Genomic DNA, 15,043 nt, shown 5'->3' on the forward strand with positions numbered 1-15,043 from the left:
AATGTCAAAAAATAAAAAAAGTTAGACAAAAATAGGCATACATATTCCGGAATAATTGAATAACTAATTTTGTTGTATGTTTGTTCATTTCTCATGATTATAATATGATTATTTTGTTTATTTTCTACTTCTTTATTTTGATGTTCATTTTTTATAACTACTGAATTATGTAACTTCCACTTTAACGATTATTTTTTTTCTTACGATATCCGTGCATCGCACGGGTGATACACTAGTTTATAATAATTTTATTTAAATTTCTAATAATTATTTTTAAAAATTTTCTATTCTATTCGCCTTCGGAATGCAAAATAAGAAAAAAAAAAAGAAAAAGAGAGGGCCTTCATTGAAATTAGAAACGTGCTTGAATGGGACTCTGAGGCCAAACCAAAATGACGCACTTATCTCGCAAATCCATGTTCGTGAATTTTAGAATTCAATGCCTTCTAATTCTTTAATGGCAGTTCTAGCCATAAATTTTCTATCGAGTTCTTTTACAGAATCAGATAAGTTAACAGATACGTTTACAAAATGAAGGTTAAAATATTAAAATATCCTCACTCACGTTGCATTGAAAAAAGTGCAATACAATGTGGGCGATGACATTTTATTTTTTTAGCCCTTATTTTGTAAGTTTATCTGTCAATCTGTCTGGTTTTCAAGAATTTTTCTTTTCTACCATTTTTTAACAATTTTTTCATTCAGAAAAATTCTTGAGAGTCAGATAAATTGACGGACAAACTTACAGAATAAATGCTAAAAAATTAAAATATCCTCCCTCACGTTACATTATATTTTTTTTAACACAATATGAATGAAAATATTTTAATATTTTTAACTCTTATCCTATAAGCCTTCCGTTCAAATCCTCATAGAAGAAGATGAGATATTTGTTGAAAAAGATGTTGAACCCTTTCCTCTCCCCTTCCCTTTTGTATACGTGCCGTCTCTCCCCTTAAAAATCTTATTGATAGGCTGACAAGCAAAGAAAACTATGTTTGGGTTCATCTAATAAAAATCCAAACTAGGTTCATTGTTAATGACGGTGGACTACGATGGCGACTAGCCAGTCACTATCAATGGATTGGTTAGTTTTTATGAGAACCAAACTAGGGAGTCCAAACTCAAATAAGTGGAGCAACCAAACGGCCAACCATCCATTTACTATTTATATTTCCGCTCTTCCTATTCCTCCCCCCAGAAAACGACGTCGACGCGTTCAGAGGGTTTTGGACAAAGAGAGAAACCATGTCGTCGGCAACGAGGAAAGTGATCTTGAAGGCCTCCGACGACGTTGTCTTTGAGATCGATGAAGCGGTGGCCTTCCAGTCGGTGGTAATTAAGTACGCAATCGAGGATTGCCACGACAATTACATCCGGTTGCCCAACGTGACGAGCAAGATTTTGGAGAAGGTGATCGATTATTGCAAGAGGCACCTCGAGGCTGAAGAGTCTCCTTATCAGCAGGCCCGGGACGACCTCATGGCTTTTGATGCCGAATTTGTCAAAGTAGATGGGGCCACGCTGTCGGGTCTTGTTCTGGTATACACCCCCCAACCCCCGCCTATTTCTTACTCTTCTGTGCTTATATATATAAATATTTAATTGAAATTGGTTATGTGGTCGTTGGAATTATCTCTTTCGCCGCTCGTCCTCTCCATTTTAACAGAGGAGGTAAATTGTAAGTGGAGACTTAGGGTGAGCAATCGAACCCATGATTTACTTATGCGAATCCCAGCTTATTATGGCCTAACCATTTGACCTGTGCCCTGGGAGTGATTATGTCGTCCGTTCTTGATGATTATAAACGAGGTTCCAGACTTTAATAGGGATAACTGTGTATAAGTCTTGATTTCTCCCTAAAACATTATGAGTTCCAATGGCGTTTAAGGTTACTAGTGCACAGGTTTAGAACGGAATTTTTCATGTTGAATTAATTAATATATACTAAATTGATTATTAACAGTTTTCAATTTGAAACTAGTTTATTTAATGCCTTTGTAAGTAGTCCCTGGACTACTTTGAACCAAGTTTACCTCAAGTTATATTGCTTATTTTTTTTAAAATCAATTGTGTTAATGTACCATTCAAACTAGCATGGAAATTCTATTATGTTCGGGTAGTTCACATAAGAAAAAGTTTGGTTAGAGGTGAGATTAACATAAGAACAGATGGAACTCATGTTCGAAGACTAGAATTTGACTGATGTCCTAACCATGTCATTGGAGAATTGACTCCTGGTTGTGACTAAGACTAGCGCACTAGGGTCATACTGGAGATAATAAAGGGAGCGGTAGTTGTGAAAGTAGAGACATATACTTCATTTTTTCGGTTTATATTAAATTATTTTCTCTGTTATAGTTTCTGGTTCAATAACGTTCATATTATGTGTTTTGTTTCTTCAATCATATGTGGTGTTTTTTGTGGACGGTATGGATTAACTATGAAGATATCCTGCTAGCCAATTTAAAACGGAAGGAATGGATAGATTGTTGATTTCCTATTGCTGCTAGATGATTGTGGGTGACCCCACTGACCATGAGATGCAAGTGTTGAACAAACGTTTTTGAACCTACCAACAATGGAAATGGATTTTGTGATAGCTGGCTTCTTTAAAGAGTTAGTATACTATTCAACCATGCAGTAATGACAAGTTTCTGTACCTGCCCTTGTATCTGTTATTTGTTCAGTTTTGTTTTCCTATCTAATGCATTATTTAGTTTTAATTCTGGTCTTTATGTTTCCTGTTTAGTGAGCTCTTGGGCTATCTTTTCTTTTAAGGATTTTACCAAATAAGGACAGGAAATGCAGCTCTATTAACATTTAAATTTGTGGACGCATTTTAATTCTGAATTATGTGCCAATCCCATGACCAAATGTGACATTCTTTTGGCAACAAGGTGTGTGCATATCATTTAAAAAGAAGAATCCCAACGGAATAGGTGAAAAGAAAATAAATATTTATAAATTCCTCACCATGGAAGAGATTAGGTTATATGAGTTATATGCACACAACACCTCCATACCAGTAACATTTTTCTTTAAAAAAAAAAAGAATGCGCCTTAACGTTTCAGTTGTTGTAGTTGTTTTATCAGACTTAAGTTTGTGTCATCTTTGTATTTATTTGGTATCGATGGTAATTTTCACATGAACTTTTGTCCTATAACAGTTGCCTCCTGTTATCTTGTTGGTTTTCCAATCTTTTTTTCTTAGCTTCCTTCCATGCTCTTAAATTAGTTGTTAGATGATCATTTAACATCTTCTCTAAGAAATTTAGCTGTTAAACTAAAATACATGGAGAGTTATTTGTCATTTCAATGAAACATTCATAGTTTTACCATCTGAAATAATAGCATTCTGCCATTTGTCATTTCAACTTTCCAGTACATTATATTACTATAGTCCAAATTTCCTTTTCACTTCCACGCATCGAATTTTCTGAATGTCAAGAGCTTGTTGAACCTAACTTGCTAGATGATTGGAGTGATGCAGAACTTGAAACAAAGAATAAGAGTAATCTTGATTACTGAAAAATAATATTATTAATCAATGTCAATAATCAAGGTTGTCTTCAATTACAACCAAAATGGACTATTTACAGGCAACTAATAGATAACAGTCTAGTCTAACTAGAATTCCTTGATCCAATCTAATTAAGATTGTAAACATTATCCCAACCTAATTAGGATTTTACTAGCTAAAGGACACAAAAAGATAATAAAAGAAATTCAGAGAAACTAGGAAACAAATAAAAAAAAAAGAAATAAACTAAATAAAAAAAATAAAGAATACTAATTTCTAAATTGACTAATCTTTCCTACATCATGGAGGCATGATCAGGAGAAAACCCCCTGAAGTAATAAGAAAATTATTCAATATTAAATATTGTAATGCTGAGGAAGAAGAGAAATTCCATGGGGAGAACAATTGAATATGTAATATGATTGTGTTAATTTATGTTTTTAACTTTTGAGTACATTTGAGGGTGATTGTTTCTACCATCCCACTTTATTTTGCAAACTCTTGTCAAGATCCCAAGACTGAGTTATGTGATTTCCTCGAGTGTCATCTTCCATCTGCACAAAAATTGCAAGGATGGATTAGTTTAGTCCTCCCAATTGGGGAAGCTCAAACCCTATTCTTTATCATAGTAACAAACTTATCTGAGCACTGAAATAGCAAATAAATGCCTATTTCCTTTTATTTCTGGATTTACACCTTTATGTATGTACTGTTGCTTGTAATTATGGTATGCTTGGATGCTCGCTAGACTCCTCTTGCTGCTTGTTGTGCATTGAGGTGTTGGCCCATACTGGCTCAAATGCTTAATTTGGATTCGGAATTTAATCTATGGATTGTATGCATGTATCTATATAATGCTTGTTTTAATCATTCCCCTGCTACTTTCTGTCACGAGAAGACTCTATTTTCCGAGTTATTTTAAATTTTCTTGTTGTCAACTAATATTACTTATTAGTGCTTGTTGTTATTTTCACTGTTGTACCCCCTAGTAGATTAGTTCTTCATCTTACTATTATAACTTCTAGAAGGCAGGTTGTTATTGCCACATGCAGGGAAGTTAGAGATTCCTGAGTTTGTTAGGGGCATAGGGCCCACCCTGGCAGGAGAATCTTCTTCCCCAGGCGCTAGTATAATTCCCTTAATCGTGTAAGGGGTAGGCATTATGAAAAATATTAAAATTCCCACAGTCTCTCTCTTCCAATTCTCTCTGTTTCTCTATGTTCTTCTCTCCATTCTCACTAATTCTTCTTTTTCTCTCTGTTCTATTATCTATTTGGGCGTAAAGTCATCCTGATTCTTATTGGATTGGGGAGGAAGGGTATTGTTAGGCTTAAGCCACGACAATCTTGATATCAGAGCACCGGTTCTTGGCCAAGCTAATAAATTCGTAATGGTGGAAGGAACTCGCACGAAGAATTTCAAGGCTTGCAGTGAGTCAACTCAACTTTGTCGAAATTCCAGGGAAGGATTGACCAACTAGAAATTCAAGTAGAAAGGAACCATGAGGCGATCGTGGCAATGGATCGCAAGCTCGAAGGTTCGCTGGAGGGAATGGAACAGCGACTGGAGGGGTCCATGGCGAGACTGCATGAGGATCTGGGAGTGCAGATGCAGCAGTTCATGCTCATGTTTACTCGCTAAAATGCAGTAAAGATGGCTCCCGACTTTCCTCCGCGTGAGAGGGATGCTCCCATATTGCCGGGAAATAGAATGACAAGGAGGGAATGAATGGCTGAGATCAAGGTAGAACCTAAGGAAGGATTAGAGGGACTTATGGGTAAAGAATGTAATGAGCAACCTCGTGGCCACCTCCCCGGGTTCCCCATGCCACGGATGGAGATACCGGCATTCGAAGGAGCTAATCCCCGATGGTGGCTAAGGAAGTGTGATAGGCTGTTCAATTGGCACAACGTACCTAGGGGGCAAAGGGTGTCATTGGCCATTGCTTACTTTAATGAAGCAGTGGATGCCTGGTTTTAAGGATGCCTTAATGTGAGGGAGAACTATACTTGGGAGGAGTTCTCTGAAACATTATGTGAGTAGTTTGGGGAGAGGAGTATGGTGGATACGATAGAGGAATTTAATAAGCTTAAGCAAACAGGGATCGTTGAGTCTTATTTACAAAAGTTTGAAGAGTTGAGGTCGTACATGGTTTGCCACAACCCCCATTTATCAGAAGGTTACTTTGTGTCAAGCTTTATGAGTGACTTGAGTGAGGAGTTATGGCCAATGGTCAAAATGATGAAACTTAGGATGATGGAGCAAGCCTCTGAAAGTGCTTGATTACAAGAAATGTCCGTGGAGGCATTGATGAAGAAATAGAGGCAACAACAAATGGGGGTAACTCTAGGAATAGGCCCTGTTGGGGGAAAGAATTACCACCGAGACATAGCAAAAGGGAATCAAGGGGTGAGGAATGAAGGTGGACCAAGCTTGGTTCCTTATAGGGAGGATAGAGCAGGGGACAATGGAGAGATCTCCATACACACATTGAAGGGAGTAGCCAACAACAAAATCATTAAAGTGGAAGGACAATTTAAGGGAAATGATTTGATGATCTTAATAGACAGTGGGAGCACCCATAGCTTCCTTGATGAAGGCACGACGAAGAAACTGAAGTGTCTACTCACAGAAACCCCCACCCTTGAGTGTGACAGTGGCTAATGGTCAAAGGGTGTTGAGTAAATCAGTCTACAATGGCTTTTGCTGGGAGATGCAAGGAGAAAGGTTTGAAATCGATCTAAGGCTCCTACAATTGGGGGGCTGTGATGTGGTTTTGGGGGTAGATTGGATAAAGGGGGTCAGCCCCATCAGTTTTGATTTCAATCGGATGGAAGTATCTTTTGAGAGTGATGGAAGGAAGATGACATTATCCGGAGAAAAGGAGATGGCTACATGCAAGATGATATTGGGGAAGAGACTGCAGAAGATGATTAAGGGAAAGTAGGGGCAGCTGGCACAACTTTTCTTAGTTGTGGCAATGGAAGAGGTATATGGAAGTCTAGCACTATAAGGGGAGATCCACCTAACTGTCAGTGCAACCTAAGGGCTGCCTAACTAGGTACATCACTTAAACCTTCTTAATGAATTGCTGGTTGGATACGGGGATCTTTTTGTTGAACCCCAATCACTTCCCCCTACCCAGATGCAAGATCACTCTATTAACCTTAAGCCACACTCTGAGTCTGTCAACATTAGAACTTATCGTTATTCCCCAATCTAGAAGAATGAAATAGAGAAAATGGTGAGAAATGCTTCAACAATCCATCATTAGACCCAGTCAAAGCCCCTTTGCTTCCCCTGTCCTATTGGTTAAAAAGAAGGATGTAACTTGGCAGTTTTGTGTGGATTACCGCCAACTAAATGTTGTCACCATTAAGGATAAATTCCATATTTCCTTGGTAGAAGATCTCTTGGATGAATTACACAGTGCCCAACTCTTTTCTAAGCTAGATTGACGTTTGGGGTATCACCAAATTAGGATGAAACCCGAGGATATCCACAAAACAACTTTTAGAACTCACCATAGGCACTTCGAATTCTTGGTGATGCCATTTGGGCTCACCAATGCCCCAGCCACTTTTTAATCCCTCATGAATAGAATTTTTGAGCCCTATCTCCAAAAATTCATATTAGTATTCTTTGATGACATACTCATTTACAGCCCCTCTTTCGAACAACATTTGCTCCACCTTAAAACTACCCTTGACACCCTCCGATTCCACCAGCTTTATATTAAGAAGTCTAAGTGTGCATTTGGTCAAGGGCAAGTGGAATACTTGGGGCATATTATATCAAAGAGTGGAGTGAGTACCGACCCCCAAAAGGTGGAAGCCACGGTGTCATAGCCAAGGCCAACTTCAGTGAGAGCCTTGAGGGGATTTTTGGGTTTGACAGGATATTACCGCCGATTTGTGAAGAATTATGGGGTAAATAGTAAACCTTTAACAGAATTATTGAAGAAAGGGGGTTTTAGTTGGAACTCGAGGGCTGAGGAGGCATTCGAGAATTTAAAGGGGGCCATGAGTAGGGTACCAGTTCTGGGACTGCCATATTTTGATAAAACTTTTATTTTGGAAACAGACGCAAGTGGAACAGGTGTAGGAGCAGTTTTGGTACAGGAGGGAAGGCCTCTAGCATTCTTAAGTCAAGTGCTGAGTCCTAAACATTCATGACTCAGTATATATAAGAAGGAGTTCTTAGCAGTATTAGAGGTAGTAGACAAATGGAGCCATTACTTAGAGGGGGAGAGATTTATAATCAAAACAGACCATGAGAACTTGAAGTTCCTATTACAACAAAGGCTTCAAACATAGCTGCAAAAGAAGGGAATGACCAAACTCATGGGTTTGGACTACATCATACAATACCATAAGAGCAAGGAGAATGTAGTTCCAGCCACACTTTCAAGGCACAAGGAAGTGATTGACACTTATGAGGGAGACAAGAAGCTGAAGACATTGCTATACGAATTGGTGATAGGGGCCCCCATGGGGAATGGTTATACATTGAGAAAATGAATGCTAAGATTCCAAGGAAGAATTGTGATTGGGGATAAGATGGACCTCAAAAGAAAGATATTCTAGGCCTTGCATGAGGGGGGGGGGGCATTCAGGGGAGGAAAATACTTAAGTGTTAGGAGGATTTTTCATTGGCCAAGGATGAAATCGGAAATTAAGGACATGGTGCAAGCATGTGATATTTGTAAGAGATGTAAGTTAGAAACCGTAGCTTACTTAAGGCTACTGCTACCCTTGCCTATCCCCGAACAAGCTTGGTTTAGTATCTCTATGGACTTTGTGAAAGGGTTACCCAAGTCGGAAGGAAATGATAGTATTCTAGTGGTGGTGGACAGACTAACTAAGTTTGCTCATTTCATAGGGCTAACTTATCCCTACACAGCTCAGGAGATGGCTAGGGCCTTCTTGGATCGGGTGGTGAAATTGCATGGAACTCCTAAGACCATCATTTCAAATAGTTACCAGATCTTCACTAGTGTGATGTGGCAGGAGTTGATGAGGTTACTGGGAACAAAGCTGAGCGTGTCAACTACTCATCACCCTTAAACGGATGGGCAAACCGAGAGGGTGAACCAGAGTCTCGAGACTTACCTAAGGTGCATATGCCTCTTGCAGCCTAAGAAGTGGCACAAATGGCTAGCCCTGGCCTAGTGGTGGTACAATACCACCCACCACCAGTGTTCTAAAAGATGCTAGGCGTTAGTCAAGCGCCAGGCTGGGGCTAGCCTAGGAGGACTAGGCGGGGCTTAGGAAAATTGCTTTTTTTTTTTGTTGTTGTTGTTTTTTAACTTTGTGATGTAATTTGATGTTATTTTCAATTAAATCAAAATTGAAATGTATCAATAATGCAACATTAATGGAATGACAAGTGAAATATATAATTAAGCATGATAAAATAATTGTTGTAGATCAGTTCTAGGTTCAAACTTCAATAAGACAAAAACAACAATAATGCAACATAAACCATACTTGAAAAATCTAAGTATCTAACTATCTAATTGGAATTCTTTCTCTCCATATTCTTCCAATCCATGATCTTCATTAGATTCAAAATCAAATTCATTGAGCTCTTACTCATCTTCTTCTGATTGGAAATCATCTTCATGAAGCTCTCTTATCCTAGGACTTCTTCGAGGTTGAAGCATCTTGTCTGCTCCGGATGCTTCACCAATCACTTCCCAAGTAAGCCTTGTACCAGGCTCAATTTCTTCATCATCTCCTCCTTCAACAATCCATCATTGTGCATTGCTAGCATTACTAGCAAGTAGCACATCAACATTCATTTCCTTCTCCCTCTTTTGCTTGTTCATCAGTTTTGCATTAAATTAGACATAGACAAGATTGTTCAATCGATGCACATTCAGTCTATTTCTTTTCACATAAATAAAATAAAAGTAATATCAATTTAAATGATAGATAAGTTATTGATATTAAAGAAATATAGTTCATATTTTCATAGGGATAATGATATTAAAATATTAAAAATGTTTTAAAATATGCACTAACCCCCTCAAAAGTGTTCCAATTTCGCAATTGGATGAACTACTGGTTAATGAGAGGATTCTTATTACCATTCGTTGCAAGTTTGGAGTTTGATTTCCATAAGTCATCCACCATGTAACTACATAAGTTAACAAGTATAAAGTAAACAAATTTATACACTAATACACATTAGGAACTAAGAAAATGATTAAAGGAATTTTATATCTGGATTATAATTGTCATCATTTTTTACACAGCCTTGAGCTGCCCACACTTTTCCAAAAGCTCCCTCTTTACGAGTATACTTTGGCAACTCAATATTTATGACATGACCTTGCAATTCAAAATGATCATCACCATGATAAAATATCTCCACACAATTAAAAAGCCCATCCATCACTTCATTATCAAGATATATAGTCTTATTCTTGAAAATGTATTAGGGATTCAAAAGGTAAGCTATCAAATGCAATTGACTATCTAGCCTATCTTTCACCCTTGCTTCAATAATCTCTATAATAGGTTGGTAGTTTTTCTCAAGATTATTTAGGGCCTGCTTAATATCTTCCTTTGCTTGCTTAATCTCTCTATATAAAAAACCTATAGAAGGCTTTCTATCTGCATCAACAATTTAAAGCACCTTCACCAAAGATGTAAAAACCTTAAGGCATAAAGTTACACCATTCCAGAAAGCAATGCTCATCACAGTAGCATATGTTGTTTTTCTTTTAACATTCTTTGACCATTTACACTCATCTCATTCAGAGCTGGTAAACATTGACCTCAATTGGGCCTTTTTCTCTATCAAACTTTGCAAAGTAAGGAAAGAAGAAGTAAATCTAGTGACTCCCGATCTCACTATATCCCTCTTCTTCGTAAATGACCTCATTAAGGACAAGATCTTATGGTGTGCATAAATGAAGATTGTCAAATTCTTTGCTTGATCAATGACTTTCTTATATCTTGGCATTTTTTCAATACTTTCAAGCATCAAATTGATGGTGTGAGTAGCACATGATGTCCAAAAGATATTTGGCCTCTTCAGCTTCAATAATTTTGCCACTCCCATATTGTTGGCAGCATTGTCGGTTACTACTTAGACGACATTTTGTGGCCTAACTTGCTCAATGCATTTGTCCACATACTCAAATATGAGTTCACTTGTATGTGCTTCGTTTGATGCTTTGTTTTGAAGAAAGAAAAGTAGTACCCATGCTAGAATTAACACATAGGTTCATGATGCTCCTTCTTTTTCTGTCTGTCCAAGCGTCTGTCATAATAGAGCACTCATTTTGTGCCCACTCTTCTTCATGCTTTTTCAATAAGTCTTTCATTCTGTCAATCTCTTCCTTTAATAACAGTTCCCTCAACTGGTATTGACTAGGAGGTTTGAACCTCGGCCCAAATTGACCAACCGCCTCAACAAACAATTTGAAGATATCATGATCAATAACATTGAAAGGTATACCAGGTTCGTACACCCATTTAGCACAATATCCTTGTACAGTCTATGTTCTCTCTTTAAATAGTGTTTCACTAATATTTTGTTGCCTTTGCGTCATTCTTGAACTCAAACAAATTTCAAGACTAATAGAGCTTGCAAACTTATCTATAGGGCCAAGAGTACGAGGCGCTTTTTTTGCTCCCGAACTCTTCCAATTCATCTTCATCATCCACCCCTTTCCCCTTGTTAGAAATATTAACCGAGGATCTCATCATATCTTCCTCCTGCTTCTTATTCTTCTTCTTACGCTTTGCCTCGGCAATAGCAATCTTTCATTTAGCTTTATCATCCGGAGAAGATTTTGGACATGCAGAAACATTTCCGGAAATGTGGCCGATGTGTTCTTTGACTCTGTAAACTCCTCTAGACATAACTTTACCACACAACTTGCATTTAACTTTATCCATATTCTTCGGATTAATTAACATTCCATACTCCCATCCGATATCATTTGATTTCCTTTTAAAAACTGAGGCAGCATCGGACGATGCTTCCATACTCCCAATTCCATCCGACATGACTTTCTTTTTTCTTCTTTTTCTTTCCTGAGTAAATTAACATTGAATGATTGAATTAAAATAGACAATTAGGCTAACTAGCTAACAAACAAAGTCAAGAACTAACAATAGCCTCAAGCAGCACCAGCAAGCAGCAACAAAGGCAGCTTGCTACATTTGTTGCTTGCTTGAAGTTGCAAATATTAATTTTTTAAAAACATTAATAATAATAATTAATAAATATTTGAATAAAAAATAATCAAATATTAATATAAATACTAAATTAAATAACAAAAAAATAAAAAATAAAACAGAAGAGGGAGAGGCAACAGCAAGCAGCTACTTGCTGACTGGCTACTGCTTACCGAAGGAGGCGGAGGCCCGAAGGGTGAGTGAAGAAGATGAAGCTGCAAGAGCAAGAGACAACAAGAGTGTGGCGGTGTGCGAGCAGCGGGCACGAGACGGTGGCGACGGCGAGTGAAGAAGATGAAGCTGTAAGAGCAAAAGGGGTAACGGGTGCGAGCATGAGACGGTGGCGACGACAACTCTGCAACTACAAGAGGCGACGGCGACGTGCGAGCACGAGAGAGGCGACGGTGATTCAGCAATAGATTGTCAGTGGCGGTGCGCGCGAGAGAGAAGGGGAAATTGACGAGAGAAAGGGGTAACGGGTAAGGGGAAACAAAACCCTAATAAATTTATACTAAATGCTTCACGCGGCCCAGGCAGTCGATTTGGCCGCCTGGCCCAGGCAGTTCACGCGGCTAGGCATCTGCCTTGTCACCGCTCAGTACTGATTAGTCGGTCCGACGCCTAAGGTAGCCGATTTGGCCATAATCGCGGCGACCAGCAACCGCCTAGGCCGCGTTTTAGTTCACTGCCCACCACTCTTCCATCAAGATGACTCTTTTCGAGGCCTTGTTTGGATACCAACCACCTGTGCTACCGGCAATTAGGGAAGAATCCAATGTGGTGAAAATGGATGACTATTTGCAGCGAAGGGGGGAGATGATTCAGCAGCTGAAGCAGGAATTGTCTTCAGCTCAAAACTGCATGAAACAGTTTGCAGACAGGAGGAATGAACGAGAGTTTGAGGTGGGAGATGAAGTGTATCTGAGGTTGAGGTACCAGCACCTTAAGTCCCTCACCCGTGGAAAAGCAACCAAGCTCAATCTTAAGTACTACAGGCCATTTCCTATAGAAGCTAAGGTTGGGAAGGTGGCATATCGGCTGGGGTTACTTGCAAGATCACTCATTCACCCTGTATTCCATGTCTCTCTATTAAAAGGGGCAGTGGGTGGGCAACTATTAAGCATTGTTTTGCCTGTCATTCCTATAGAGGTCAGCCAAATAGTGGAACTAGAGATTATCTTGGATAGGAGGGTGATATACAAACATGGGGCTCCCGTCGTTCAAGTGTTGGTTAGGTGGTAGGGAAAACCTTCGGAAGAAAACACTTGGGAGTACCTCCCGGATCTTCTCAAGCAATTCCCAAGAGCGGCTAGCCTCCTTAATATTTCTTGAGGACAAGAAATTGATTAAGGCGAGGGGAAATGTCACGAGAAGACCCTATTTTCCTAGTTATTTTAAATTTTCTTGTTGCCAACTATTATTGCTTATTACTGCTTACTGTTATTTTCACTGTTGTACCTCTAAGTTAGTAAATTAGCTTTTCATTTTACTGTTGTAACTTCTAGAAGGCAGGTTGTTATTGCCACATGCAGGGACATTAGAGATTCTCGAGTTGGTTAGGGGTGTAGGGCCCACCCTCGCAGGAGAATCTTCTTCCCTAGGCGCTGGTATAATTCCCCTAGTCGTGTAAGGGGCAAGTATTATGAAAAATCTCAGAATTCTCACTGTCTCTATCTTCCAATTCTCTCTATTTCTCTTTATTCTTCTCTCCATTCTCACTAATTCTTCTTTTTCTCTCTGTTCTATTATCTATTTGGGCATAAAGTCCTCTTTATTTGTATTGAATTGGGGAGGAACGGTATTGTCAGGCTTAGGCCGTGACACTTTCTCATATATGATCAACACAAGAGTAAGGAGCATTTTCATTTGTTATTATGGTACTTAATGAACATATTCTTTTAGTCTAGGTTTAGAGGAATAATTTTTTGTGGAAAGCAAAAAATAATAAATGTTTATTTTCATATATTTTTATACACACACATAAATATGATAACATCGTCTAACTTTCTTTTCTTTTCCTCTCACAAATTCAAGTTCCAATCATCTGAAGCTATCTAAATAATTGATATCCCTTCCAAGAATTACTCTTGCTGAGGGTACACATCCAAAATAAATCTTTAGTTAAACAATACTCGAATAAAATAGTCAAAAAAAATTATGTCTCTGGTTAACATTTTAATTTATTTATTTTTTCACTATTTATCTATTTTGGATCCATGAATCCCGAAAGACAAAATGAAAAGAAATTAAACATTCACAAAACCCACAAAAATAGAAGGGATTGGGTATATGTACACACCTCCTTGCCAGTAACAACTTTTTAAAAAAAGTGTGGTGATGTTATTGTTTTTATCTTTTCAGACAAAGTTTGGGGAGGTTTCATTGTAAACTGTGTTCTTGGCTTCCTTCTACGCTGTTGCATTAGTACAAGATCATCTTTTAAGATCTTCTGTAAAATAAACTAGTGCTTAGCTAAGATTCATGGAGGGTTATTTGTTATTTCAAATGAAATGTTCATGGTTTTACGTACCAGCTGGATAATGGCATTATGCATCTTCTGTTTCAAGTAGCACATACTATTCTAGTCTAATTCTGCTTTCGGCTTTTTAGGCTGCAAATTGTCTGAATATCAAGAGCTTGTTGGACCTGACTTGCCAGACAATTGCGGACATGATCAAGGAAAAAACCCCTGAAGAATTTAGGAAAACATTCAATATAAAAGGCTTTACCCCGGAAGAGGAAGAGGAAGTCCGCAGGGAGAGCCAGTGGGCCTTCGGGTGAAAGATTTAACCGTTCGATTACATTTGTGATGATGGTTGTTTCCTTGTTTTCAATCCATCCAAGTTTATTTTGCAAACTCATTCATGTCAAAATGTGGTTTAGTCTAAGCAAGGGTCGTTGTAATTCCTCCCATCCAAATGGGAAAACTCGAACCCTATTCTTATAATAGTAGTATAAAATTATGCCAGCATTAAAATAGCAAAAAACAAAAAAAAAAAACTTTCATTTTAGGACTTTCATTTTATGTATTGACCATTGTTTGCAAAATAGACGCGTGAGCAACTCAACGTCTTCTCCTACTATTGGCTCGAATGGTTTACTTGGGTTTGGGATTGAGTCTATGATTGTATGTATTTGTATAGAAAATTATTATTGGTATATCATAGATTATACCTTATGTTATATAATGTAGTTAAAATGTTTAAAATATTCTTCATCTAAGATGATGAAGTGAGACGACATGAAGCAGTAAAGTACGATAGGTATTTTTGTTATTTATGATGCGTTGTGTAGTTCATAGTGTAGTCCATGGGGTACCAATAAC

General features: G+C 38.2%; 1 protein-coding gene across 1 annotated transcript; it reads left to right on the forward strand.

The window, feature by feature from the left end:
* Nucleotides 1–1,128: 1,128 nt before the first annotated feature.
* LOC127807415 (SKP1-like protein 1B) lies at nt 1,129–14,716 on the forward strand. Its single transcript, XM_052345252.1, has 2 exons — nt 1,129–1,542; nt 14,329–14,716. Exons 1-2 carry the CDS (start codon nt 1,249–1,251, stop codon nt 14,497–14,499), a joined length of 465 nt encoding a protein of 154 aa, XP_052201212.1. The 5' UTR covers nt 1,129–1,248; the 3' UTR covers nt 14,500–14,716.
* The last annotated feature ends 327 nt before the right edge of the window (nt 14,717–15,043 follow it).

Source organism: Diospyros lotus, chromosome 8 (assembly GCF_014633365.1).
Source record: "Diospyros lotus cultivar Yz01 chromosome 8, ASM1463336v1, whole genome shotgun sequence".
NCBI lineage: Eukaryota > Viridiplantae > Streptophyta > Magnoliopsida > Ericales > Ebenaceae > Diospyros > Diospyros lotus.

Excerpts from the sequence above, each read along its gene's own strand:
- LOC127807415 (XM_052345252.1), top strand. The coding sequence starts at position 1,249 with ATGTCGTCGGCAACGAGGAAAGTGATCTTGAAGGCCTCCGACGACGTT. Across the intron at positions 1,543-14,328 it reads CGCTGTCGGGTCTTGTTCTG|GCTGCAAATTGTCTGAATAT; the intron begins GTATACACCCCC and ends TCGGCTTTTTAG.